Below are 25,136 nucleotides of genomic sequence, written 5' to 3'. Positions count from 1 at the left end.
GCAACCTTTCAGTTACTGGTCCAATGCTCTATCTGTTTGGCTACCTGCAACCCCGTATGTGTAGGTGTGGGCCGCCATGCATGTCAAACACATGCAGCTTGATGCCTTCCTTCCCTCCACACAGACAGACACACCACATCCCTCCCCTCCCTCTGAAGCAGCATGACAAACACTGTGTAATAGAACAGCCTAATCCATAGTCCTCCTCGCTAGACGCTATTTGTATTCTGACAGTGGCCCTCACAGCTCTGCTGATAAGAGACTGGCTGTCCTGGTTAGCTGCCTGCTCCCTGCCTCCCTGTCTGGCCCCAGAGCAGAGCAGCAGACATGGCTGTTCTGTTCCCAGGCTTCCACTACACTACAGCAACACCACAACAGCCTCGCCCTGCCTCCCCAATTAAAAGTGGTAACCTTCCACAAACCATCTGCAAGAGGCCCGAACACAAATTCTGAGCAAATTAGATGAGAAAATAACCATTATTACCAGCAGCTAGCTGGAGCTGTCTGTACTGGGAGCCTGATCACCTGCCTCGTACACACACACTGTTTAACTCCCTCTTTCTCCCTTCATTTCTCTCATATGCACACACATTCTTACCTTCCAACTTCTCATGCACACAAATATTCAATATTCAGAAGTTTGGGGTCACTTAGAAATGTCCTTGTTTTGAAAGAAAATCACATTTTTGACCATTAAAATAACATCAATTTGATCAGAAATACAGTGCAGATGTTGTTAACGTTGTAAATGATTATTGTAGCTGGAAACTGCAGATTTTTTTATGGAATATCTACATAGGTGAACAGAGGCCCAATATCAGCAACCATCACTCCTGTGTTCCAATGGCACATTGTGTTAGCTAATCCAAGTTTATAATTTTAAAAGGCTAATTGAGCATTAGAAAAAACATTTGCAATTATGTTAGCACAGCTGAAAACTGTAGTTCTGATTAAATAAGCAATAAAACTGGCCTTTAGACTAAAAAACAAGGACATTTCTAAGTGACCCCAAACTTTTGAACGGTAGTGTACATCCACACCAGCATTCATGCACAGTTGTACACAACAGGCACCTACAGTAAATAGGCCATGAATGCATATACATATCAAGCCTTTTGTGTTACACAGTATAGCATTGAACAGTTGGGATATTGAGAACTATTCATCCTAGCAACAGACTTCTGTTCACTTTGATTTAACTTCTTCGGGATTGGTGTCCCTTCCACAGGATGGTTGAGCTAACGTAGCCTAATGCGATTAGCATGAGGCTGTAAGTAACAAGAACATTTCCCAGGACACAGACATATCTGATATTGGCAGAAAGCTTAAATTCCTGTCAATCTAACTGCAGTGTCCAATTTACACTAGCTGTTACAGTGAAATAATACAATGCTATTGTTTGAGGAGAGTGCACAATTTTGAACATGAAAAGTTATTAATAAACAAATTAGGCACATTTGGGCAGTCTTGATACAACATTTTGAACAGATATGCAATGGTTCATTGGATCAGTCTAAAACTTTGCACATACAATGCTGTCATCTAGTGGCCAAAATCTAAATTGCACCTGGGCTGGAATAACACATTGTGGCCTTTCTTGCATTTCAAAGATGATGGTACAAAAAAATACAAACGAGCGGTTTGATTTATTTGGTATTATCTTTTACCAGATCTACTGTGTTATATTCTCCTGCATTCCTTTCACATTTCCACAAACTTCAAAGTGTTTCCTTTCAAATGGTAACAAGAATATGCATATCTTTGCTTCAGGGCCTAAACTACAGGCAGTTAGATTTGGGTATGTCATTTTAGGCTAAAATTTAAAAAAAAGGGGCAGATCCTTAAGTGGTTTAACCTTCTTGATTCCAATGTTTACTGTACATCTTTCACTGCATGGATACTAATTACATTATGTGCGCAGTCCAACTACACTCTATGACATTGCCACAATGGAACTCGGGTAGAACAACCAAAGCAGCGCCCCTGATTCCCATAAAGTCATCCTGGTTTGGGGTTTAAACTGGGATCAAGTAATCCAACAGAGCAACACATCAATCATTCTCATCACTCCTACTGCACCTCAAGAACCCAACCGTGGATTGGCTAATCCAAGATGATGCCTCAAATCCAAGGAGTAATGCACAACATCTGGAACTGGCCCTCTAAAATGCATATTGTATCCTGACAAACTATTTTGATTGATACAGTAAACAAGTGTCAAATATAATATACACTGTTAATAGGTCACTATCCTGTATTAAGAATAAACACAACAACAACAAATTATTATGTTTTAAATACCTAGATTACAGGGCATTCGGAAAGTATTCAGACCCCTTGGCTTTTTCCACATTTTGTTACGTTACAGCCTTGTTAAAAAATGGATTAAATAGTTTCTTCCCCCTAATCAATCAACACACATAACCCCATAATGACAAAGCAAAAACAGGCTTTTATACAGTTTTGCAAATTTATTACAAATAAAAAAGCTGAAATATCACATTTACATAAGTTTTCAGACCTTTTAGTCAGTACTTTGTTGAAGCACCTTTGGCAGCGGTTACAGCATTGAGTCTTCTTGGGTATGACGCTAAAAGCTTGGCACACTATTGCTTAAATACAGTATAGTGCTATGTCTGCTTTTTCTGCTCTCTTCTATGCATGAACACCTTTGCTACAATATAAATGAATCAATCCAGTAGTCTGTTTGTGCAGGTGTCAACTCTGTCATTTCCAGAGTGCATAATGGAACAAATCATCAATTATCAACAAAACCTCCAGCCAGCACAGAGCCTCTAATTTAGACCGCTCTCTCCCTTGGTGTCTGTCCACTACGAGGTGTGATGTCAACGGCGAATGTTCTTCTCTTTTTTTTTCTTCCAAACTGCAGGAGACCTTCTCAAAGAGCATAGCAACAGACCAGTCTTCCCTGTAAAAATAGGATGGGCTTGTGTGAAGCAGTTTCAATGCTTGGGGTACAACACACACTTCACTTCATTGATTATGCACCCCAGACGTTAAGAGCACAGCTTTACAAGCAATTTCTTCTTGTCTCCTTCATCTCTTTTCCTTTTTTCATCCTTCTTTCAGATTTGGAGCCATTTACCTCACACTGGCATAAATATTTCAACCCTCCAGGATGCTGAAATTCCCCTTTTTTATATATACATTACTATTGTATCACACTGGTAATGCAATGTTAATGTTATTTGTGCCTGACAGACAGAAACAGGCCAAAGACAGGGATGACAGCCATGTTGTAAAGACGGGACGTGCATGTGGAAGTCCCCCCAAAAAGTAAAAATAAATAAATAAGGGGTACATTTGATTTCTCACTATATTCTATGGTTAATTTTATTGCAGCCATCTGTTATGACTGGTCTTGGTATGTGGAATATGTAGCATGCTTACATATTGGACTGGCTTTCAGCATCTGTCCCTTACACCCAAGCACACAGAGCACACACTGGGCTTGGAATACAGGCGCCAGGGCATAAGAGTCTGAGCAAACAAACACAGGAGAAAAGGGGAGAAACCGACAGATGTATTGAATGACAGGTCATACAGACACATATACAAATCCATGTGTTGTTGTAAAACCGTCCGAAGGGGGTCACTTAAAATAAAATAAAAACACGAGACCATATGTGTCATTCATAACACAATTTAAATAGAAATTGATTGCTCAAAAACTGCTGCTCAAAATCTTGATTTAAAGAAAGCTTTAATGTGTTTTATTTTATATATCTGAAATGTTTGGTTTATTTTCAGCCTTGTCACCAACTTTCCTATAATTGTCTTAAAACAGCATGTGCTCATTAATGTTTCCTTTCACTTATATTTCAATGTCATTTTAAAGAACTTAGATTATGGGTTAGCCTGGTTTATGCAAAGGACTCTGCGCACGCATGCTTATCACTTTCATTTATTTGTCCTCCCAATGATATTCATGCAAAATCCCAAAGTGCCATATCTTTGCTCACAGCTGGCAAGTGTAACTAAAGGATTATGCAAGCAGCTTCCACAAGCAAATAGATTTCTCCCACTTCAGAAGAACTGCTAGTTATGCAGCCTATATCTGTACGCCAGACATTCACAATACTTGTTTCAAAGGATCACTTTTACTTGTTCTAATAGTGAATTTCAGAGGGAAGTTGGGAGAGAGAGAAAGAGGTGACAGGAATAGAGTCAGGGAGAGGGGGAAGAGAAGAAAATGGTAAACACATACTGAGCGTGCAAAACATTAGGAACTATTTCCATGACAGATTGACTAGGTGAAAGCTATGATCCCTTATTGATGTCAATCAGTATAGATGAAGGGGAGGAGACAGGTTAAAGAAGGAATTTTAACATTTGAGACAATTGAGAGATGGATTGTGTATGTATGCCATTCAGGGGGTGAATGGGCAAGACAAAAGATTTAAGTGCCTTTGAACGGGGTATGGTAGTAGGTGCCAGGCGCACCGGTTTGTGTGTCAAGAACTGCAACGCTGCTTGGTTTTTCACGCTCAACAGTTTCCCATGTTTAGCAAGAATGGTCCACCACCCAAAGGACATCCAGCCAACTTGACACAACTGTAGGAAGCATTGGGGTCAACATGGGCCAGCATCCCTGTGGAACGCTTTCAACACCTTGTAGAGTCCATTTCCCGAATAATTGAGGCTGCTCTGGGGGAAAAAGGGGGTGCAGCTCAATATTAGGAAGGTGTTCCTACACTCAGTGTACATAAACTCAGAAAAAAAAGAAAAGTCCCTTTTTCAGGAGCCTGTCTTTCAAAGATAATTAGTAAAAATCCAAGTAACTCCACAGATCTTCATTGTAAAGGGTTTAAACACTGTTTCCCATGCTTGTTCAATGAACCATAAACAATGAATGAACATGAACCTGTGGAACGGTTGTTAAGACACTAACAGCTTACAGACGGTAGGCAATTAAGGTCTCAGTTATGAAAACTTAGGACACAAAAGATGCCTTTCTACTGACTCTGAAAAACACCAAAAGAAAGATGCCCAGGGTCCCTGCTCATCTGCGTGAACGTGCCTTAGGCATGCTGCAAGGAGGCATGAGGACTGCAGATGTGGCCAGGGCAATACATTTCAATGTCCGTACAGTGAGACGCCTAATACAGCGCTACATTGAGACATTACGGGCAGCTGATCGTCCTCGCAGTGGCAGACCACGTGTAACAACAACAAATGCCCGAGTTACACCAGGAACGCACAATCTCTCCATCAGTGCTCAGACTGTCCGCGAAAGGCTGAGAGAGGCTGGAATGAGGGCTTGTAGGACTGTTAAAAAACAGGTCCACACCAGACATCGCCGGCAACAATGTTGTCTATGGGCACAAACCCACCGTCGCTGGACCAGACAGGACTGGCAAAAAGTGCTCTCCACTGACGAGTCACGCTTTTGTCTCACCAGGGGTGATGGTCAGATTTGCGTTTATCGTCGAAGGAATGAGCGTTACACGAGGCCTGTACTCTGGAGCGGGATCGATTTGGAGGTGGAGAGTCCGTCATGGTCTGGGGCGATGTGTCACAGCATCATCGGACTGAGCTTGTCGTCATTGCAGGCAATCTCAATGCTGCACGTTACAGGGAAGACATCCTCCTCCCTCATGTGGTACCCTTCCTGCAGGCTCATCCTGATATGACCCTCCAGCATGACAATGCCACCAGCCATACTGCTTGTTCTGTGCGTGATTTCCTGCAAGACAAGAATGTCAGTGTTCTGCCATGGCCAGTGAAGAGCCCGGATCTCAATCCCAATGAGCAGGTCTTTGACCTGTTGGATCGAAGGGTGAGGGCTAAGGCCATTCCGCCCAGAAATGTCCGGGAACTTGCAGGTGCCTTGGTGGAAGAGTGGGGTAACATCTCACAGCAAGAACTGGCAAATCTGGTGCAGTCCATGAGGAGAAGATGCACTGCAGTACTTAATGCAGCTGGTGGCCACACCAGATACTGACTGTTACTTTTGATAGTGACCCCCACTTTGTTCAGGGATAAAGTATTCCATTTGTCTGTGGAACATGTTCAGTTTATGTCTCAGTTGTTGAATCTTGTTTTCATACAAATATTTCAACATGTTAAGTTTGCTGAAAATAAACGCAGTTGACAGTGAGAGGACATTTATTTTTTTGCTGAGTTTATATTTGTACATAAAATGTGCTGAATTGCTTATTGACAAATTAAATACATTTAATAATAATAACAGGCTTTTTATATAATTATTTGTCTTCTTTTTTTTTTACAAATAATAATCAAAAGGCCTGCCCCCAACAATAAAAAAAAAACATGAGTAATCAAAGAATATTAGGCAAGTCTTTTTCTCAATCTTTAAAGGTGCATTTGTCAAAATATGATTTTGGCCATGGAGACTTTGATTGATGGTGTGCAGTGAAACACCAGATGTCCAGTTAAGACTAGACCCATGCTTTTCTACAGGTAAACACCAGGTGTCCAGCTAAGACTAGACCCATGCTTTTCTACAGGTAAACACCAGGTGTCCAGTTAAGACTAGACCCATGCTTTTCTACAGGTAAACACCAGGTGTCCAGCTAAGACTAGACCCATGCTTTTCTACAGGTAAACACCAGGTGTCCAGCTAAGACTATACCCATTTGTTTCTACAGGTAAACACCAGGTGTCCAGCTAAGACTAGACCCATGCTTTTCTACAGGTAAACACCAGGTGTCCAGTTAAGACTAGACCCATGCTTTTCTACAGGTAAACACCAGGTGTCCAGCTAAGACTAGACCCATGCTTTTCTACAGGTAAACACCAGGTGTCCAGCTAAGACTAGACCCATGCTTTTCTACAGTACACAATGTCTTTATCAAAACAGCAAATGGCTAGGGGAGTAACATATGATCACTGTACCATAACCTACATGGATGCGTCAGTCAATATCCCTCTAGTTAGGACTATTAATTAATATTGATCTGTAAGAGAAAGTTGGGATATGTCCAACACAGTGACAGGACAATATCTGACTTGAAATATTGAGGAAACAGGTGACCCCAGAGTGCCCTTTGATACAAAGTCGAAAAGTTTAGAAGCCTCCCAGGCCTTTTTGCTGAGGGAGCATACTCACAGGCCAGCGACGCAGCCCCAATTTCAGCAAATTATTCCTGTAGGAAAACGAGAGCTCTCTCTCCCCTCTCATTTGGGTAGGAAATATAAAGCCTGCGTGAGGTAAAGACAGTATGGGAGAGGCTTGGTAATGGCAGTTTCTGTACATCCCTACAAGCAGCTACTTACATTATAAATGCAACAGTCCTTTGCAGTAGGCAAAAATGTATATTCAAATAGAAAATGGGAGAAGCGAAGGCATTACTTTATTGCTAGCAATGGTACACATAGTACACAATCTTTGTACGCTTGTGGTTAGAGACTGCTAGATGCTAAGTAGGCAGGCTCATAAAGCTACAACTGTAGCAGGAGGAATATAAATATATATCCTTGAGAATGTTTTTTATTTCATCGGTAGATGAACCATTTGAGAGAGCTGGAGAATTTGGCTTTGAGAAACAGACAACAATTATACTTGCCCTAGGAGGCCAGGGGAACATGACCAGGTTTCCATGGTAACTCAAGTACAGCAGAAAGTACCAGGAAAATCAATTCAGATTGAGCTTTTTTTCTATATATTATTTCTACTAAGGCTACAAAGCATGCTTTTGCTCTAAAACCCAATTTAACTATTTTTCTACCGACATACTTAACTACAATGATTGAGGCACTGAACATTTCTCAAACAGTATTAAAAAAACCAGCGCCTCCAATATGTTTAAGCACACTAGTTATATCACACAAGCAATGTACCATGAAAATTCAATTTGAATGCAGTGCTTTAAAATACATGGATATGTGCTGGTACAGGCAGAGGAAATCATCCTCATTCTCAACCGCAGTAACATCTCTCCTTCTCTCCTTCTCTCCCTTGCTCCCCCCCCCCCCCTCCCTCCTCCTTCTTGCTCCATCAGAGGGGCAGCAGCAGCTGTAGGCAGGTGATAAGACTGTGCAGCAGCAGGAGCTGCTCTGATTGGCTGGCTGAACACCTACGCGGATGTGAAGATTGCAGGCTGCGTCTGTCAAAAGGTCAGTCTCCACGGCCGCCACCTTGTGACGTCACAGTCAACAACACTATGAAAGACTCCATAATACCAAAGGAAGACAGGGACAGATAATAGCTTCCCCTTTCACTATGGTTTGCACAAAATGGAAAATGTCAAGGGTGCACCTACCAACCCCAAGGCAGACGTCTGTGCATCACAAAATCAATCGCATCCCTACTTTACCAGCTTCACTTTTGTTTTTTCAGGTAAGCTGAATCAGGTTTGTTACATTAGTGCAGGGCTGGAACAAAAGCCTGCACATCCAGTTAGCTATACAGGAGAGTTGGCCACCCCTTTTCTAGACCATAAGCATCTTTGTGACAGCCAGGAGAGAGCCACACCTCCACCCTGCTGCCACCAGAAGCACTCAAAATGCCCAATCCCTAAACCATATCACCATGCTATCACCATTCCTTCTGATGAAGAACCGTCTGTCCGTCCTGGCTGGATGAATGGCTGGATGAATGGATGAATGGATGGGTGGGTGGGTGGGTGGGTGGGTGGGTGGGTGGGTGGGTGGGTGGGTGGGTGGGTAGGTAGATAGATAGATAGATAGATAGATAGATAGATAGATAGATAGATAGATAGATAGATAGATAGATAGATAGATAGATAGATAGATAGATAGATAGATGCCACTGGGGAACTTTGTCCATGTTCCTATGGTTAGTGTTACGGAGGAAGGGAGAGGGGGAAAGGACAAGAAGGAGTTTGCCATATTGGGCAGTAGAAAAGGGGAAAATGAAGGCTGATGTTTCATCCATCAAGACAGCGATGGAGGGTCACCTTAAAATAATAATACTGGCAGGCAGCAGTGGACGAGGAGCACTGCTACACTGTAGACACACTGTATAGTAACACTAATAACTGATTTGTATCTAATATTCTAAAAATGCATGATTCAAGCTCAGCTTTGAGTGAATGCAATTGTAAAAAGATATAGATATCCACCAACAACACCCAAACTGCAATGCCATTTGTTGTCTGAGATGAGGTCTTTGTTGCACAAGATGCATTGACACTCCACTTGATTAGTTTACTTCAGTGTCTTTAATGTCTTGAGCGTTTCCAATCAGCGCTAAGGTCCCCAGTATGGGCAGAATGGCTCACAGATTTAGTGTGAAAGTTTAAAAGGACTAAATGCGATATACTGTATTTTCTAGATTGACCACCCTGAGAGGAAGATGCATTCATCTCAGATTGGAAGGATGAAGGAGAGAGAATAAAATCTCTTTGGTCAGTCAGTGGGTGCTTTGTCTTTAAGTGCTTTTCTTCAAGGCTTTTAAGATGTGATCAGAGACTGTTGCATTCTAGGAGATTGATTGAACATCAATTGGCCTCTCTTCTTTGTGTTTATCCAGTGTTCTCCAAACCATATAGGAAGTGCCCGCCACAAAACTCGCCACCAACACACCCCGACCAGGGGACGCCTGCCCCACTGCACTATGGGTAAACACAACCCCAAATCTAGGAGTGGTTTATAAACAGAAATTAATTGGTTGTTCCGCCCTTAATTATTTCACGCCGCGCTTATTACTAATCTGTTTCTTGGCCTGCTGCCATGGTGTAGGCTGGCCCAGGTCCAGTCCACCTGTACAGCAGTGTAATGCACTGGAAAGGCCCGTTCCTGTTCCGACGACTGATGCCAAACTGCAACATACCATAAACCCATCACTGCTTATTAAAGATTAAACCATGCTTAGTACCTATCGCTCCACAGATCGCCACCTAATTATTTTCATCCTAAGCGGCCTAATGGCTGCCATATTGCTTTTACTTAACAGTAAACTGTGATTAAGAATGCCTGCTCAGAGCTATAACGGTGATCAACAGTTGTTGTTTTCTATAGCTCTGATAGGCTGGGTGGCAGGCAGGCACCATATCAGCAGGAAATCTGGTGCTCGACCTCCTCAATGGAAAATTGCTATAATACTGAAGTAATACTGCGGTAATGAATCAGCAGGAAATCTGGTGCTTGGCCGCCTCAATAGAAAATTGCTATACAACCGTAATACTGCAGTAATACTCTGACTACTTACTGTGCACCTCATACAATGAGAAAATACTCACATCGTACAATGTGAAAATACACAAACAATTATATCCCTCCCGCCATGGTTGGGGTCATACACACAATACCCCAGAATGACAAATGTTTGCACATTTATAGAAATACAAAAAGGAAATATCACATTTACATAAGTTTTCAGACCCATTACTCAGTACTTTGTTGAAGGACTTTTGGCAGCAATTACAGCCTCAAGCCTTCTTGGGTATGATGCTACAAGCTTGGCACAACTGTATTTGGGGAGTTTCTCCCATTCTTCTCTGCAGAACCTCTCAAGCTTTGTCATGTCCCGAAGCCATTCCTGCATTGTCTTGGATGTGTGCTTAGGGTCGTTGTCCTGTTGGAAGATAAACCTTTGCCCCAGTCTGAGATCCTGAGCGCTCTAGAGCAGGTCTTCATCAAGGATCTCTCTGTACTTTGTTCTGTTCATCTTTCCCTCAATCCGGACTAGTCTCCCAGTCCCTGCCGCTGAAAAACATCCCCAAAGTATGATGCTGCCACCACCATGCTTCACCGTAGGGATGGTGCCAGGTTTCCTCCAGACGTGATGCTTGGCATTCAGTCCAAAGAGTTCAATCTTGGTTTCATCAGACCAGAGAATCTTGTTCCTCGTGATCTGAGAGTCCTTTAGGTGCCTTTTGGCAAACTCCAAGTGGGCTGTCATGTGCCTTTTACTGAAGAGTGTCTTCTGTCTGGCCACTGTAACATAAAGGCCTGATTGGTGGAGTGCTGCAGAGATGGTTGTCCTTCTGGAAGATTATCCCATCTCCACAGAGAAACTCTGAGGCTCAGTCAAAATGACCATCGGGTTCTTGGTCACCTCCATGACCAACGCCCTTCTCCCCCGATTGCTCCGTTTGGCTGGGCGGCCAACTCTAGGAAGAGTCTTGGTGTTTCCAAACTTCTTTCAATTAAGAATGATGGAGGCCACTGTGTTCTTGGGGACCTTCAATGATGCAGACATTTTTTGGCACCCTTCCACAAAATCAAGCTCCACAGATTTTTCCTTGGCTGCATGGCTTGGTTTTTGCTCTGACAACTGTGGAACATTATATAGACAGGTGTGTGCCTTTCCAAATCATGTCCATGTATGTCCATATAACAAATATAGCACTATGTGATGTACATTTAGATCAACAACCAACCCCAGACCATCTCCTCTGCTCACTCCACTCACATATAAAAGGATCCATTATCCCCTCACCCCAATTCCCCAAACTCCCCTTCACACAGCATTCATGCTGCAAATGCACAAATGCATCCTTCAGCTCATGTTGCCATAATTCTCTCTGGCAGCCATGTGATTAATGCACACAAGTATTGATATTTCTGAATTGTATCGTTCTCAACACACACACACACACTCACAGACGTGCATACACACACACACCCAATACCCCATCTCCCCAGCTTTCCAGCAGCTGTGCATGAGTAGACTATGAACTGGGATCTAGTGAAAGATGAGGGTCAGCATTTCAGTTGCTGCTGCTCTGGGTGGAGCAGGAGTAAAATTATGTGCTGTGTTGTTTCATAAGGCTTTACTGCAGGGTGGGAGGAATAGCACACGCAGGCACCACGCATACACGCACAAACACACTAGCCCAGGGCTGCCTCGCAATCGTTCTGTGGTTAGATAGAGATCATGCTTTCCATCCTCCTGAGAGAGAGAGAGAGAGAGAGAGAGAGAGAGAGAGAGAGAGAGAGAGAGAGATAGAGAGAGCATGAGAGAGAGACATAACAATGTGGCCTATACAATGTAGTGTGGACGCCTTTGTTTACCAAGGAAAGCTTCAGCCTCGCCCACTCTCCTCTCCATCTTCTTCTTCCCCCTCGGCAGACCAAGCGAACCAGTGATATCTTATTTCTGCCCTCTTTTCAAGGTTGGCCTGACTTTGGGTTGGATCCGAGTTGATTTAACTGTCCTGTCTCTGCCTGCCTGTAGGTGCCCTCTGTCAATCCCAGTGAAAAATGGGGAGGCGTCATGAAGCTGTCTAGTTTAATCCCTGCTCTGTGATGATGGCTTCCTTCCTTCCCTACTCTAGTTTATGTAAGGGCATCCCAGACATTATGGAGATTGGCTGGTTAAGACACTGATGCTATTAGCAGGCATATTCCTTGATAAGCTTTGATTAGCACTGCTCAAGACCTTGAATGAGGGTGAGTGGCGTCAAGAGCAGTGTGAGAGATTGCCGAGGCATTTAAACAGTTAGTGTAAAGTACACAGTTGTGAAGCAGCCCACATAAATGTGACGGAAAAATGTATCCAGGGGCTCTGGTAATGCTCCGAGCATTGGACGACGAAATTTGCATAAATCAAATAGAAAACAGTGTTTTGCAGGCAGCAGGAATTGACTTGGGCCTTCTGCCAAGTGTTATGCAACGGAGGAAGGCAGGCTGGCAGTCAAGGAAGAAGACTCACTGATCATCCAGGAGAGAGACTTTCAGGCTGCATCAGTAGAATCGTAAGGCCCCTTTCTCTGACCACCAAGACCCCTGAGCCGTTATAGGTCAAATCCAGAAGATTATACAGTATATACAGTACCAGTCAAAAGTTTGGAAACACCTACTCATTCAAGTGTTTTCTTTATTTTTACTATTTTCTACATTGTAGAATAATAGCGAATACATCAAAACTATGAAATAACATATATGGAATCATGTAGTAACCAAAAAAAGTGTTAAACAAATCAAAACATATTTTAGATTCTTCAAATAGCCACCCTTTTCCTTGATGACAGCTTTGCACACTCTTGGAATTCTCTCAACTAGCTTCACCTGGAATGCTTTTTCAAAAGTCTTGAAGAAGTTCCCATATATTTTGAGCACTTGTTGGCTGATTTTCCTTCACTCTGCAGTCCAACTCATCCCAAACCATCTCAATTAGATTGAGGTTACCACCCTATCACTCTCCTTCTTGGTCAAATAGCCCTTACACCACCTCGAGGTGTGTTGGGTCATTGTCCTGTTGAAAAACAAATGATAGTCCCACTAAGCGCAAACCAGTTGGGATGGTATGTGGCTGCAGAATTCTGTGGTAGCCATGCTGAGTAAGTGTGCCTTGAATTCTAAATAAATCACTGTCAGTGTCACCAGCAAAGCACCCCCACACCATCACACCTCCTCCTCCATGCTTGTCTCTCACAAAGACACGGCTTATCAGACCAAAGGACAGATTTCCACCGGTCTAATGTCCTTTGCTCATATTTCTTGTCCCAAGCAAGTCTCATCTTCTTATTGTGTCCTTTAGTAGTGGTTTCTCTACAGCAATTCGACCATGAATTGGGGCGGCAGGTAGCCTAGTGGTTAGAGTGTTGGGCCATTAACCGAAAGGTTGCTAGATTAAATCCCCGAGCTGACAAGGTAAAAATCTGTCGTTCTGTCCCTGAACAAGGCAGTTAACCCACTGTTCCTAGGCTGTCATTGTAAATAAGAATTTGTTCTTAACTGACTTGCCTAGTTAAATAAAGGTTCAAGCCTGATTCACGCAGTCTCCTCTGAAAAGTTGATGTTGAGATGTGTCTATAACTTGAACTCTGTGAAGCATTTATTTGGACTGCAATTTCTGAGCATGGTAACGCGAATGAACTTATCCTCTGCAGCAGAGGTAATTCAGGGTCTTCCTTTCCTGTGGTGGTCCTCGTGTGAGCCAGTTTGAGCGCTTGATGGTTTTTGCGACTGCACTTGAAGAAACATTCAAAGTTCTTGAAATGTTCCGTGTTGACTGACCTTTATGTCTTAAAGTAATGATGGACTTGCCATAATATGGACTTGGTCTTTTACCAAATAGGGCTGTCTTCTGTATACCATCCCTACCTTGTCACAACACAACTGATTGGCTCAAATGCATTAAGAAGGAAAGAAATTCCACCTTTTTAACTTTTAACTAGGCATACCTGTTAATTTAAATGCTTTCCAGGTGACTACCTCATGAAGCTGGTTGAGACAATGCCAAGAGTCTGCAAAAGATGGCTACTTTGAAGAATCTCTTGTATTACACCTTTTTGGTTCTGTCACACCCTGGTCTAAGTATTTTGTGTTTATCTTTATTTATTTGGTCAGGCCAGGGTGTGGCATGGGTTTTTGTATGTGGTGTGTATGTATGGGGATTGTAGCTAGTGGGGTGTTCTAGTGAAGTCTATGGCTGTCTGAAGTGGTTCTCAATCAGAGGCAGGTGTTTATCGTTGTCTCTGATTGGGAACCATATTTAGGCAGCCATATTCTTTGAGTTTGTCGTGGGTGATTGTTTCTGTCTATGTGTTTTTTCACCAGATAGGCTGTTTTAGGTTTTCGTTACGTTCATCACGTTCTTTATTTTGTAGTGTTTGCATTGATTCGTGTTTTACGTTTGTTCATTAAAACATGGATCGCAATCTACACGCTGCATTTTGGTCCGACTCTCCTTCTCATCAAGAATACCGTTACAGAATCACCCACCACAAAGGGACCAAGCAGCGTGTCAACAGGCAGGAACAGCCCAAAGTGGAGTACAGTATGGACTATACTTCTTGGGAGGAGATAGACAGGTGGGCGGTCGACCCAGGGAGAGTGCCGGAGCCCGCCTGGGATTCGATGGAGCAGTGCGCGGAAGGATATAGGAGAATGGAGTTTGCGAAGCAAGCAAGGCGGCGCGGACGGAGGCCCCAGAGTCAGCCCCAAAAATTTCTTGGGGGGGGGCTCAGGGAGAGTGTGGCAGAGTCAGGAGCCAGACCTGAGCCAACTCTCCCTGTTTATCGTGAGGAGCCAAGGAGGAGACCAGAACCAGAGCCGGTGTTGGAGGTGAGCGAAACAGAGACTGTGAAGGAGTTAATGGGGAAATTGGAGGAGAGAGAAATGAGGGAGTTGCTGTGTTGGTGTTTTAAACATGGAATTCGCCCGACGGAGCGTGTCGGGGATTTGATGGCACCTGGGTCAGCGCTCCATACTCGTCCTGAGGTGCGTGTTAGTCGGCTGGTGAAGATGGTGCCAGTCTCACGTACCAGGCCTCCTGTGCACCTCCCTAGCCTTGCACGTCCTGTGCCAGCACCGCTCTCAAGATCTCCAGTACGCCTTCACGGTCTAACCCATCCTGTGCCACCTCCACACCCCAGCCCTCCGGTAGCAGCTCCCCGCACCAGGCTTCCCGTGCGTGTCCTCGGCCCAGTACCACCAGTGCCAGCACCACGCATCAGGCCTACAGTGCGCCTCGCCTGTCCAGCGCTGTCGGAGCCCTCCTCCTCTCCAGCGCTGTCGGAGTCTCCCGCCTGTTTAGCGCTGTTAGAGCCTTCCTTCTCTACAGCGCTGCCGGAGTCTCCCGCCTGTTCAGAACTGCCAGTTTGCAAGGAGCTGCCAGTTAGCATAGAGCTGCCAGTTAGCATAGAGCTGCCAGTCTGCAAGGAGCTGCCAGTCTGCAAGGAGCTGCCAGTCTGCAAGGAGCTGCCAGTCTGCAAGGAGCTGCCAGTCTGCAAGGAGCTGCCAGTCTGCAAGGAGCTGCCAGTCTGCATAGAGCTGCCAGTCTGCAAGGAGCTGCCAGTCTGCAAGGAACCGCCAGAGCTGCCTGTCTGCAGGATGCCGCCAAAGCTGCCAGTCTGCAAGGAGCCGCCAGAGCTGCCAGTCTGCAAGGAGCCGCCAGAGCTGCCAGTCTGCAAGGAGCCGCCAGAGCTGCCAGTCTGCAAGGAGCCGCCAGAGCCGCCAGTCAGCATGGAGCAGCCAGGGCCGCCAGTCAGCATGGAGCAGCCAGGGCCGCCAGTCAGCATGGAGCAGCCAGGGCCGCCAGTCAGCATGGAGCAGCCAGGGCCGCCAGTCAGCATGGAGCAGCCAGTCAGCATGGAGCAGCCAGAGCAGCCAGTCAGCATGGAGCAGCCAGTCAGCATGGAGCAGCCAGAGCTGCTAGTCAGCATGGAGCAGCCAGTCAGCATGCAGCAGCCAGAGCTGCCAGTCAGCATGGAGCAGCCAGTCAGCATGGAGCAGCCAGAGCTGCCAGTCGACCAGACTCTCCCAGATCTGCCAGTCGACCAGACTCTTCCAGATCTGCCAGTCGACCAGACTCTTCCAGATCTGCCAGTCGACCAGACTCTTCCAGATCTGCCAGTCGACCAGGATCTGCCAGCCAGCCAGGATCTGGTAGATTCATCAACCTGCCTGAGCTTCCTCTCACTCCTGAGCTTCCTCTCACTCCTGAGCTTCCCCTCAGTCCCGAGCTGCCTCAGTCCCGAGCTGCCCCTCAGTCCCGAGCTGCTCCTCAGTCCAGTGGGGTTCTGGGTGAGGACTACTAGGCCATGGTCGGCGGCGAGGGTGGACTATCCAGGGACGCGAGGAGAGGGGACTAAGACATTGATTGAGTGGAGTCCACGTCCCGCGCCGGAGCCGCCACCATGGACAGACGCCCACCCGGACCCTCCCTATTGTTTTGAGGTGCGTTCGGGAGTCCGCACCTTAGGGGGGGGGTTCTGTCACACCCTGGTCTAAGTATTTTGTGTTTATCTTTATTTATTTGGTCAGGCCAGGGTGTGGCATGGGTTTTTGTATGTGGTGTGTATGTATGGGGATTGTAGCTAGTGGGGTGTTCTAGTGAAGTCTATGGCTGTCTGAAGTGGTTCTCAATCAGAGGCAGGTGTTTATCGTTGTCTCTGATTGGGAACCATATTTAGGCAGCCATATTCTTTGAGTTTGTCGTGGGTGATTGTTTCTGTCTATGTGTTTTTTCACCAGATAGGCTGTTTTAGGTTTTCGTTACGTTCATCACGTTCTTTATTTTGTAGTGTTTGCATTGATTCGTGTTTTACGTTTGTTCATTAAAACATGGATCGCAATCTACACGCTGCATTTTGGTCCGACTCTCCTTCTCATCAAGAATACCGTTACAGGTTCCTACATGATTCCATGTGTTATTTAATAGTGTTGTTGTCTACACTATTATTCTACAATGTAGAAAATAGTAAAAAAAATAAAGAAAAACCCTTGAATGAGCAGGTGTGTCCAAACTTTTGACTGGTACTGTATATGACTGCATGTAATACCATGATGGTATTGTACCAAAACTGGGAACTAGGAAAGATGCTCAGTATGCAATGTATTCACCAATAATAACAAATATCTTTCAACAACATTCCTTATAAGTGAGCAAGGGAAAGAGGTGATGAGAGAGAGAGGAGAGAGAGAAAGAGAGAGGAGAGAGAAGGAGAGTGAGAAACAGAGGATACAGAAGAGGAGGGAGAGGCTTACAGTCATCCCTCTCCTCCAGCATTGCAGTAAGCCTGTGCCTTAATGCTTGAGAAAAGCTTCCCTTGCACCATCTCCAGCTTAATCTTCAGCTTGAAAAGATGAAAGGCACGTGTGTTTGTTCTAATGAGAAAGCACTATCTCCAGGCACCAGAGGACCAGTCTCTACTTTTCCTCCCAGCAGCAGTAGGCAGACACTGGCCGTCTCGCCCATACACAGGCCTTGTACCTGTCTGTCTGTCTGTCTGTCTGTCTTTCTGTCTGTCTGGGGCAATGTGATGCAGCAGCACTATCGCAACATCCCGACACTTAAATTAACATTTAAATATTTTCAAATGTTTGCAAATGCCAGCAAACAACATGTGTAAGATACTGTATACACAGTAAGCTGTTTGCTCAAGAGAAAGTCCCACCTCACATGGATGAATACAAGTTTCCCAGTAGGTGCAGAGTGTAGCATCATTGGAGGAGACTGAAACCCAGAGGACCAATGCAGGGACATGCAGGACCGGGGTCTGAATGAGACGGGTTCACTGTGCAGCAAACCCCACCTCTGCCTCATCCAGCAAAACAAAAAGGAAGAGTGTGAGAGAGAAGAGAGGAAGAAGTTGTTATTGTATAACCATACGACTCATAAATGCATTGTAAATCACCCCATCCAAGGGGAATACACACCTGTATGACAACATGTTGTATGCATCCCTTAGAGAGGTAGTTTTGATCAGCCTTTTTCCATCAAGGCCCCCTCATTAAATTGGATCACATGTGAAAGGTGAGAGACAAAGGCAAAGCAGATGCGGAAGACAAAAAGATGTCCAGCCCATCCCGTATTCAACAGCCCCACCACTTGATACATAAAAAAGCTGGAGATGCATTAGGCGTCCCATATAAAAGGCAGCCGCGCTGCAAGCTCCACTCCTCTGCTTTGTTCTCTTTCATCTCCCTATTAGCTCTGTCAATTGTTTATCAAAAGCAGAGAGGAGCCAGGCGGCTGCTGTGAATTTGAAAAGGCGCACGGCGAGGTACATTTTAAAATGCATGACAGGTTAATGGTAAGTTAGTGGCAACATTAGGGCTTGTGAGTTGCGGTGCTCATTCAGATTGAAAACAGGGCCACTTCAAATGACTACTAAGCAGTCCTTTTTTTAAGAGGTCATTCATATTGTAATTAACTTTTCAATCACAGTTGATTAATTAAGACCGGCCCTAGTCTGTAATTATACATATTCTTTCCCCTGACATGAATCAATGGAAATGTACAGGTTTCAGATGAGATGCAATGCAAACCAGTCCATTGTACATATTAATATATGATTTATAGGGTAAAATCTTATGCTAAGGTGTCTACTTTAAAGGGATTATATGATACAATAATCTATCAAATACATACATATTTGACTGAACAACCACAAAGAAATGATTGTATAGTGAATAAAATGGCCAAATCTATAATAATTATTATTATTTGGAAGCTAATACTGATGTTTGAAAACATTACATTAAAACCAACATGTATAATAACTGCCATCAGAGGCCCTGGTTGAGGTGGATCTGTTGTGTGTGGAATGTGTTTTAGTCTTTGAATTCCAATAGAAAGTCTGACTGCGGATGTAACGGTTCCCAACCGAAAACCTTAGATTAATAATTTAGCACAGCGGTTGGATAGCTTTATTTTGTGTCCACCGAGACAAAGTCTTCTTTCATGAAAAATTTAGAGGGCAGGGTTGGCAACGCTCAGAGAAGAATAGGTTAGGTCAAACTTCTCTGTTTCCAGGCCTGGTTGAGAACCTCACGCTAACACATTTACAAACACGCACGCACGCACGCACGCACGCACGCAAACACACACACACACACACACACACACACACACACACACACACACACACACACACACACACACACACACACACACACCTGGGATCAAACCCCTGGTAAAGAAATAAAACACACACACCTTTAAATGCACTTTGTAAACATACGCAGTAAACATACCCTCTCCATAACTGTGTAAGGTGCGCATTTGCTCATGTATCAGAACATCATCAAATATTTAGCAAGGAAAGAGCACTGATCCTGACCATGATACTGATGCTTCTGACAAGCCTCCTGTGGCTTGATAGTTATTGGAATAAACAGGGAACAATCCCATCTAGGTTATTTTTAATGCACGTAAAAGCACTCCTAAGAACTGGGTGATGATAAAGCATCAGTGCTCCTACGCGTTATTCACCTTTAAAACACCCTGGCTGTTTTGTAGTAAAAAAATAAAGGTTCCATAGGACTACAATACTGCATGACCTAAACTCACTTAAAAACCCACAAGCTATTACAAACTTGCCCTGTGTTATACAGTTAAGCACATAATTAAAACGAGAAAAGTCCAAATTCCGCTTTCCATACTACTTTTCAAGGCCATGCATGTTACACAGTAAAAAGTGATGACTTCTAGGTTTCCCAGATGCTAGCATCTTTTGTAGTCTTGTCTGAATCTGCAAAACTCATGTGCAGTCATTATAGACCATATCATATCTCCTTACAGAGGCAGAAACAGTGTAAAGCCCTCGACTAGCTACCAGTACACACAGACATGGATCACAGAAGGGATCTTCGTGCTTGAGCAAACACATTTAAAATGTCATGAAAACATGTCCCACAATATAAAGCAAAATTGCCCAGAGGTTGGTTAATGGTCTAACAGGAGAGTTGTCATTTAATATACAATATCAACCTGTTCAATGAATGGTTCCAATCGAGGGGGGTGGGATCAACATGACAGGCAGACATTAGCCTGGCTATTGCTGTAGGTAGACAGGATTCCATGGAGCTCCAGTAAAGGTTGACTGAGACCACAAACAGGTAAGTCACATAGAGACAGAGAACAGTGGCCCAAGCACACAGAGCAGAGCAGGGAAGGCTTCCCATTCAGAAACTTTGGGATCCATTGCACTGTCTGTGTAAACAAATCTTATTTTGCTAGCTACACCTACGAATCATTCCATTGAACGTGTAATCCAATAGCTGATTTGAAGAGTCCAAGCAAGGAATTGAACAAAATTCTGACCAAGATATACGAATGTTGTCTTACCTGAGGATAGTGAGACTGTGTCTTTCTCCCACGATACGACAGTGACGTAAGCCTCCACGGAGGCAGGGATAATGCACTTGAAGACCGCTACATTGCCTCTCATGGCTTTCTGGTCCTCCACCCGGACCGTGTAAGGTTCCCGAAATACTGAGGATAGCAAGAGGGGTGGCATTTGGCAAAGGCAAATTAATACATACAAGAAGAAATGAAGGAATGACAACAACAACAGCTACTATTTCAAATAAACACTTACCGGCCTTAATGTGGACATCTTGGCTTCTTATTTTCCCTGAAGGATTTTCAGCTGTGCAATAGTAGGTATTGTCATGGATCAGCTTACTAAAGCTGGAGGGGAGGAAGTTAAAGATCTGGAGGGTGCCATTGGGGTGCACGTGGCGGATCCCGGGCACATCGTAGATCTCCTCTCCGGTGGCCAGGTACCAGCGCAGCGAGGCGGGGGGCACCCCTGCAGCGGGACAGGGCACCAGGGTCCCTGTGGTGCTGGCAAACACTACCTCTTGCAGAGATGCATTGACAAAATATAAGCTGGAACGTAGATCTTCACTAAAAACTGCAAGAGAGGAGAACAAAGAGTACAAAAACATTAGATGACAAGACAACTGACTTGAATGGGTATACTACAGGAGTAGGATCTTAATTTGATCATTTTTTTGTTGCTGATAATTTTCCTGCTGAGAAAATGCAGATGAGCTTCATGATTTACATAAATTCACTGAAAACCATGTGTACTAACCTTGGAATTCATAGCACACGGTTATATTAACAGTATTACAATTGTGACTAATCTTTCAAATCCTGTTGCTGCAGGATTATTTTGCTGCGACAATACTCGTCAAATTAAGATCCATATGTATGTTTACTTCTAAATACATCAAGACAGTAGTTATTTACTTGGCCATGATGAAACAAAATAATTATTTGTTATGGATCTGGGCCCAGATTCACAAAACACTTCTTATGCAAAAACTTAAGAAGCTGCTTAAGAAAAAAGATAAGAAGTTGATCAAATAATTTGTAAGTGCAATTCCTCAACAATATCTTAAGATTTCATGATTTTCTTACGAACTCCTCAAATATCTTCTTACATGTCTTCTTAAGATGTTTGTTGCTAGGCAACTGATTTACCTAGCTATCTAACTAGCAATGGCAATCATGTTAGCAAATTTCCAACTTAGATTACTGTTCTAAAACATGTTCTTGGGTTTAAAATAATAAATACTGAAACTTTCAGATAAAGTTTGTGAGTAAAGGCCTCCCGGGTGGTGCAGTGGTCTAAGGCGGGTGGGATCAACATGACAGACAGACATTAGCCTGGCTATTGCTGTAGGTAGACAGGATTCCATGGAGCTCCAGTAAAGGTTGACTGAGACCACAAGCAGGTAAGTCACAGAGAGACAGAGAACAGTGGCCCAAGCACACAGAGCAGAGCAGGGAAGGCTTCCCATTCAGAAATGTTGGGATCCATAGCACTGTCTGTGCAACTTTTTGCCTAAGGTGAAACATAAGAAACAAAAACCTTTTTGAGGAATAGCAACTTTGCTTAACTTTCTTCTTAAATCTATAGTTAACAGGCCCTGAAGTGAGGCCATTTGCTCATACACAGCATTGAACATTATTGCTGCTTTGGTTGAGCAGGGGAGCAACAAGCGGGAAAGGAGTGTTGATGATGTAAAAGTGTGTGTCGTTATGTAGCTCCCTTGAAAGGGAGAGAAACACGAAGTGGGACCAATTAGCATCAGTTGGCTGGCTCAGTGCTAATCGTTAGGTGGTTGATTTCTGAGTGGTGTATAAACTGAGTGTACAAAACATTATGAACACCTGCTCTTTCATGACATATTGATGTCACTTGTGAAATCCACTTCAATCAGTGTAGATGAAGGGGAGGAGACAGGTTAAATAAGTATTTTAAGCCTTGAGACAATTGAGGCATGAATTATGTATGTGTGCCATACAGAGGGTGACTGGGCAAGACAAAATAATAATATATGGCAAGATTTATTTACCTTTGAACTGGGTATGGTAGTAGGTACCAGGGCTGCTGGGTTTTTCATGCTCAACAGTTTCCCATGTGTATAAAGAATGGTCCACCACCCAAAGGACATCCAGCAAATTTGACACAACTGTGAAAAGCATTGGAGTCAACATGGGCCAGCATCCCTGTGGAACGCTTTCGACACCTTATAGAGCCCATGCCCTGACGAATTGAGGCTGTTCTAAGGGCAAATCTTGGTGCAACTCAATATTAGGAAGGTGTTCTTAATGTTTTGTACACTCAGTGTATCATTTCTCCTGGCTGAGCATGGCCCTGTGCCTGCTGCCTACCTCTGGATCTCTGTCTGGTGTCAGTGCCTAGCAGTAAATGGTTTACCAGTGACAGCTATCTAGGCCTCCCTGTGGATAAAACATTTTAGCACTTCATAAATTTCAAACAAGGTTTCAAATCGCAATGGTTTCCACCCTCTCTCTGCTCCAGGGGCTTTGACCCGCAAAGAGATACACTCAAACACACAACCATGCACAACACAACCACACACACAAATCAAAAATAAAAACCAAACGGACAAAAAATTGTGTAAGTAGGCTACCAATTCTAATTTTAGTAATTATGTGGGAATCCAGTGTCCATAGCTTGGTTTCCATCCAATTGGCGCCAGATTTTCAGGTGAATATTCTAAAATCCGCATAAAGAAAATTTGCATTTTCTCACCAGTGTTGTGATCGCAACAAACAAACTTGTTGAGGATACAAATCAATGTGATGACAAGTAGTGCACACAAAATGTACTTTTTGGCTTAAGTTTTCATGTCCCTAATAAAAATAAAACCTTCAATGTGTTTCTGTCGCATTTGCAACTCTACCGATAGTTTTGTCACAAATGTGGCTACTCTGGTCTTGGTACGTGCTCTCTAGTCAACAGCTCTCAGATACAGTGTGGACAGGCTGTGCAGGTAGGCTAGTCTACATTATGATATTATTATGGATAAGAGCAAGATTTTTTTGGGGGGGTCACACGGCAGTCAAGCATTGATCATCATGCCATGACCCTCGATATGAAAGGAGCATAAACCTCAGCACCATGAACTTTCACCACTTTGTGAATTAAAAAAAATAATAATAATTTTACCCCTTTTTCTCCCCAATTTCATGGTATCCAATTGTTTTAGTAGCTACTATCTTGTCTCATCGCTACAACTCGGGAGAGACAAAGGTTGAAAGTCATGCGTCCTCCGATACACAACCCAACCAAGCCGCACTGCGTCTTAACACAACGCGCATCCAACCCGGAAGCCAGCCGCACCAACCGTGCACCTGGCAACCCTGGCCCGCCACGGGAGTCGCTGGTGCACGATGAGACAAGGACATCCCTACCGGCCAAGCCCTCCCTAACCCGGACGACACTAGGCCAATTGTGCGTTGCCCCACGGACCGGTTATGACAGAGCCTGGGCGCGAACCCAGAGTCTCTGATGGCACAGCTGGCGCTGCAGTACAGCGCCCTTAACCACTGCGCCACCCGGGAGGCCCCACTCTGTGAAATTTATCACAACTTATTTAATCTGTATCCTAAGAAACTGCATGGTTTTCCAAGTCGTAGTGGAAGGACCACACTCCATATCATCCAAGTTTACTTTGATATCATGATTATTATATCAACATTTGTGCACAAATGTATTTCCACCGCCATTTCTCGCATAATACATTTTACAGACACCAAAAGATCCCAACATGTAGAACGAACAAATTATCTGTCAGCACTCATACATTTGTATCGAAACTTCCATATTGATCTACCCTGATTTGAGAGTCTGTTCAGTCCAGAAGTAAGGTGGGATCAAATGGTAGCCACTCTGACTTATCAATTGACCCCATTTACTGTAGAAGGCATTAACGAAAACAACAAACTGGGAGAAAACACAATCCTGTATAACCTGTGGCTCATCCATAACTGTATTTCTATGGCAGAGAGTCGGCCTGAGAGAATCCCTGGCTGTGACTGAGCTCATTCCTTAGTAGGTGATGAAGGCGCTAGCTGAGCATTAGCCTCCTCAGATAGATCAATCTGTCAATGGCAGTCGTACACACAGAGGACAGACGATAGGGATGACTCATGACGCACACCCACACATGCTTTCACAGACACTTAGGGGTATCCTGAGTCTAGCTGCGTGACGTCCATGACTTCCAACAGAGAGGTCTACCCAGGACACTGATTTCTCTCTCTCTCTATCCCTCCCTCCCTCTATCTCTGATTGATTCTAGTTTGTTTCTGTGGTACTAGCATCTGCAACATAGCTCCAGGAAGGTTTGAATGTTGTCTATGGTGGACCTAGGCTTATCCACTTGTAACACAGTTAATTATGTTTCCACTTGCCACTGCAGAAATGTGTATTTAATGTTTATGTATTCTAATTGGTTGGTTTAAGTCAGCTGTCAATAAGTGGTAATGTCATTGGCTACGCTTGCAGAAAGGGGGAGATTGTAAACGTCAATTCTTGCCAGTCTGATTTTGACATGCAAGCTGTAGGTCACGTTCTGAAATACTGTAATCTATTTCCATATTTACAATGTATACATTTCCTAATATAATATACACACACCCACGCACATACATATGTGTACGGTACCTGTTAGATATTGGGGGCATC

At 44.0% G+C, this 25,136-nt stretch overlaps 1 protein-coding gene across 1 annotated transcript in view; it reads right to left on the bottom strand.

Moving 5' to 3' along the window:
* LOC139382679 (cell adhesion molecule DSCAM-like) overlaps window positions 1-25,136 on the bottom strand; it is a 123,124-nt gene that overhangs the window by 83,224 nt on the left and 14,764 nt on the right. Inside the window, exons 2-3 of the mRNA XM_071126767.1 lie at window positions 20,724-21,041; window positions 20,471-20,617 (exon numbers count right to left, since the gene is read on the bottom strand). Coding sequence (XP_070982868.1) covers window positions 20,471-20,617; window positions 20,724-21,041 — 465 coding nt within the window. The remainder of the gene's footprint in view (window positions 1-20,470; window positions 20,618-20,723; window positions 21,042-25,136) is intronic.

The sequence above is a fragment of the Oncorhynchus clarkii genome, chromosome 24 (genome assembly GCF_045791955.1).
Source record: "Oncorhynchus clarkii lewisi isolate Uvic-CL-2024 chromosome 24, UVic_Ocla_1.0, whole genome shotgun sequence".
Lineage (NCBI taxonomy): Eukaryota > Metazoa > Chordata > Actinopteri > Salmoniformes > Salmonidae > Oncorhynchus > Oncorhynchus clarkii.
This window is presented reverse-complemented; position numbering and strand designations above follow the sequence as displayed.